The sequence below is a fragment of the Opisthorchis viverrini genome, assembly GCF_000715545.1.
Source record: "Opisthorchis viverrini unplaced genomic scaffold opera_v5_892, whole genome shotgun sequence".
NCBI classification, from domain to species: domain Eukaryota; kingdom Metazoa; phylum Platyhelminthes; class Trematoda; order Opisthorchiida; family Opisthorchiidae; genus Opisthorchis; species Opisthorchis viverrini.
This window is the reverse complement of record NW_008752528.1, coordinates 11124-14201: the sequence shown is the minus strand read 5'-3', so window position 1 is coordinate 14201 and position 3078 is coordinate 11124. Positions and strand designations below refer to the sequence as shown.

At 45.1% G+C, this 3078-nt stretch overlaps 1 protein-coding gene across 1 annotated transcript in view; it reads left to right on the top strand.

Moving 5' to 3' along the window:
* T265_15752 (hypothetical protein) overlaps positions 1–2694 on the top strand; it is a gene marked incomplete at both ends in the record, with an annotated part of 3477 nt that extends 783 nt beyond the window's left edge. Inside the window, one exon of the mRNA XM_009179072.1 lies at positions 2362–2694. Coding sequence (XP_009177336.1) covers positions 2362–2694 — 333 coding nt within the window. The remainder of the gene's footprint in view (positions 1–2361) is intronic.
* Between the last annotated feature and the right edge of the window lie 384 nt (positions 2695–3078).

The window sequence follows — 3078 nt, the reverse complement described above, 5'->3', positions numbered from 1 at the left end:
AATCATCGGTGGCCTAACCGGCGGCAGCTACAACCACTATACGATGAGTACGCGGTTACTACAGCTGACAATGATGATGATGATGACTCGGTGATAAGTAAAATTCTTGGGCGTGATATTCTTATCAGCTGTCAGCTATATGCACTTCAGGCCGGCCAGTTCTTCATACCTGATGACCAGAACCGTAGTGTTCCCACTGCTTTTCTATGTTTTTTAGGTAGAACATTCGAGTTGAAATCCTCGCTTGTTTTGAACACCGGTTGTCATAGTTTGCGAAGCAGTGAATGTTCTTATAAACTGCTGGTAGGCAGCTACAGGATAACCATCCTACCAACCTCGCTTCAGTGTACATCCTTAAGTGTTTACGCTTTTCTGAACTTTGGATTATGAGACACTGGCGAAATGGTGCACGTCTCTTTCGATGCTTCTGACTTTCCGGCAACAACACCCACGCACTTGGGTCGATTTCTTGTCAACTATGTGAGCCTTACCCCATAGTCTAATGGGGAACTGGGCACAGACCCCCCTTCCATTAAGGTATTCTGTTGGACAAACTGAGATTACCGTGTGCTCGTAAGCTTGAACCTTTCCCACAACCGTGTAACTGCTAGCAAAGCTTCGAACACAGTATGACGTCAGTGTTCGGCACTAGTTCTTCGCTGCCGTACAACCGACACTCCTATCAAACAAGTGTCTTGGAGTGACCTAAATTCAGTGTCACATCCTTACTTCACCAAAACGGGACACTCCTATCAAACAAGTGTCTTGGAGTGACCTAAATTCAGTGTCACATCCTTCACCAAAATGACCATTCACCTTACTCAACGAGCCACCAGTTTATATGGGGAGGAGTCGGTTTTTGAGTGTGCCATGTGCATTTTGACAACTTTTTGAGTATCCCAGTCATAAATAACTTGAGTGTGTGCTCTATCTTGTCGAGTTTTGACGACAAAACCAAGCTCGAGTCAGCGCAGATACTTGAGGTGCGAGCACATGGCGGAGAAGGTTCGTGGTTCCATTTTCGCTCGTAAACTCACGACTGTATCTGAAACCTCCCGTCATCTATGAATTGCCTGCTGGCTCTGCCTACCGGAAGAATGATTTGATGTCTTGTCACATCACGGTCGTTTTCCAACTCATCCATGTACCTGATTTGATTGCTCTTGTTGGTTCATCCTAGTTGGAGTTTGAATCCTACGCTAAGCAAGTCTAATCGCGATTCCTCTATGTTGAGGTGAACGCGTATTATTTGTTCCGTCTAAGCGGCTGGTTTCCTGATTATTTCTTAGTTTGCTTGTTTTTTTTACCGACGACCATATAGCATTGTCATCGAAAAGTAGACTGAGGATACCTTGGGTGTTCGAGACGTCATGCGTAAGATCTCCCGAAGCTTTGTCTGACCATTGGTGCCTCCGAAGCATTACGCTGGTCTGGTGGATACACCAGATGATCTTCAGAAAAGTTCACTTTCCCTCAGTAGATCAGCTGGTCGAACACTACAAGTTACTCCTGCTAGGCCATGCACTTCGTATACCAGAGGACCGTTAACCCCATATAGCCTTCTCCACCCAGCATTGTCGGATGGAGAGACCGAGAGGCGGTCAGTCCATGGCTAGCATGAAAGCCCTTACCAGTCATTTTAGTCACGTTGGTAGTTGCCATCTCCCCTAACGGGGGACAGGACAAACCAGTGGATAGTGACTGACAGAAATGACTGTCACGCAGCCGATGGCGGTCTAGGAGCAAAGCTATCGCGTTCACTACGTAGCCATTCGTTGTTTAGTAATACACAAATTTTTAGTGTGCGTGCCACTGTTATTGCTTCTTGGTATTCACCATTAAAAAATAAAGCATGTGATTCTCAAGAACAGAGTACTTTGTGCAATACATTTTCAGGTACACTAAGCTTCCACTAACCCCCTGGTCCTCCCGGCGCTCTTAGCTAAGTAAAACCCAAATCACCAAGTACGAAGCTCGTAATCCCTTATCTGAAGTGGATACTCAGCAGAAAGCCCCCGTCTAGTGGTTACGACTGTAGATTGATAGAGCCTGATCGACGATCACTACTGTCCGTGGGTCCTTTTACTAAGTTCTGAATACCCCTTCCATATATCTGTGCCTTTCAATCAATCGGTCCTTACCTTAGTAAGAAGCGCTCCCATACAGCCAATGGGGGTTGTTTGGGCAACAAGTTCGTGATGTGCTATTCGCATGACGTTGAGCGGTGTACCCCGTTATTGAGTGCTTTAGTTTTTACTCTTTATTCAAGGTATTAATAAAATATGTACGTTATCGCCAAATTCAGACTTTATTTTACATTACAAGTTACTGGTCTTACCGACTATGTTCTCTTACTTTTAGGTTGTCGTTAATGACCCGGATCAATTGGAAGCTATAAGAAAGCGTGAACTGGACATTACGAAAGAGCGCATCCAAAAAATCCTTGCTGCTGGCGCTAATGTCATTCTAACAACGGGAGGAATCGACGATTTGTGCATGAAATACTTCGTGGAAGCCAATGCGATGGCTGTGCGACGGTGTAAAAAAAGTGATCTGAAGAATATGGCCAAGGCCACAGGCGGACAACTGATTGTAAGCATGTCTGACATGGAGGGTGAGGAGGTGTTTGATGCGCAGAAACTTGGAAAGGTGAGCACGCGAAGTGTTTCCACAATTTTCTGGTTTAGAGTCTAGAAGGTGCAGTGGGTGGTCGGACTTAGTTTCTTTGAGGTTCGTTGGGTGATGTTAGCAACAGCAAATGGTTTTTCGGCTTACTACCTATGGGTTTCGCCTCTCCACTACGTCTGATCAAGTGTCTTCAGATAATGTAGAGAAATACACTGATTTGCATACCAATTGGTTTTGACGGGAGATTCACTGGAACCTGGCTTAATCTCTCGTTTTTATGATACTCTAAAGCGAGAGATTCAGCCGAGTCCCAAGTGAGTCTCCCGTCAAAACCAAATTGTTATGCAAATGAGTGTACTTCGTTAATTTCATGCAATTCGGGTTCAAGTAAAACCTAAGTTTGACGGAAACTCGGGAACTGCACCTACCTGATGAACCTCAAGTAGGACG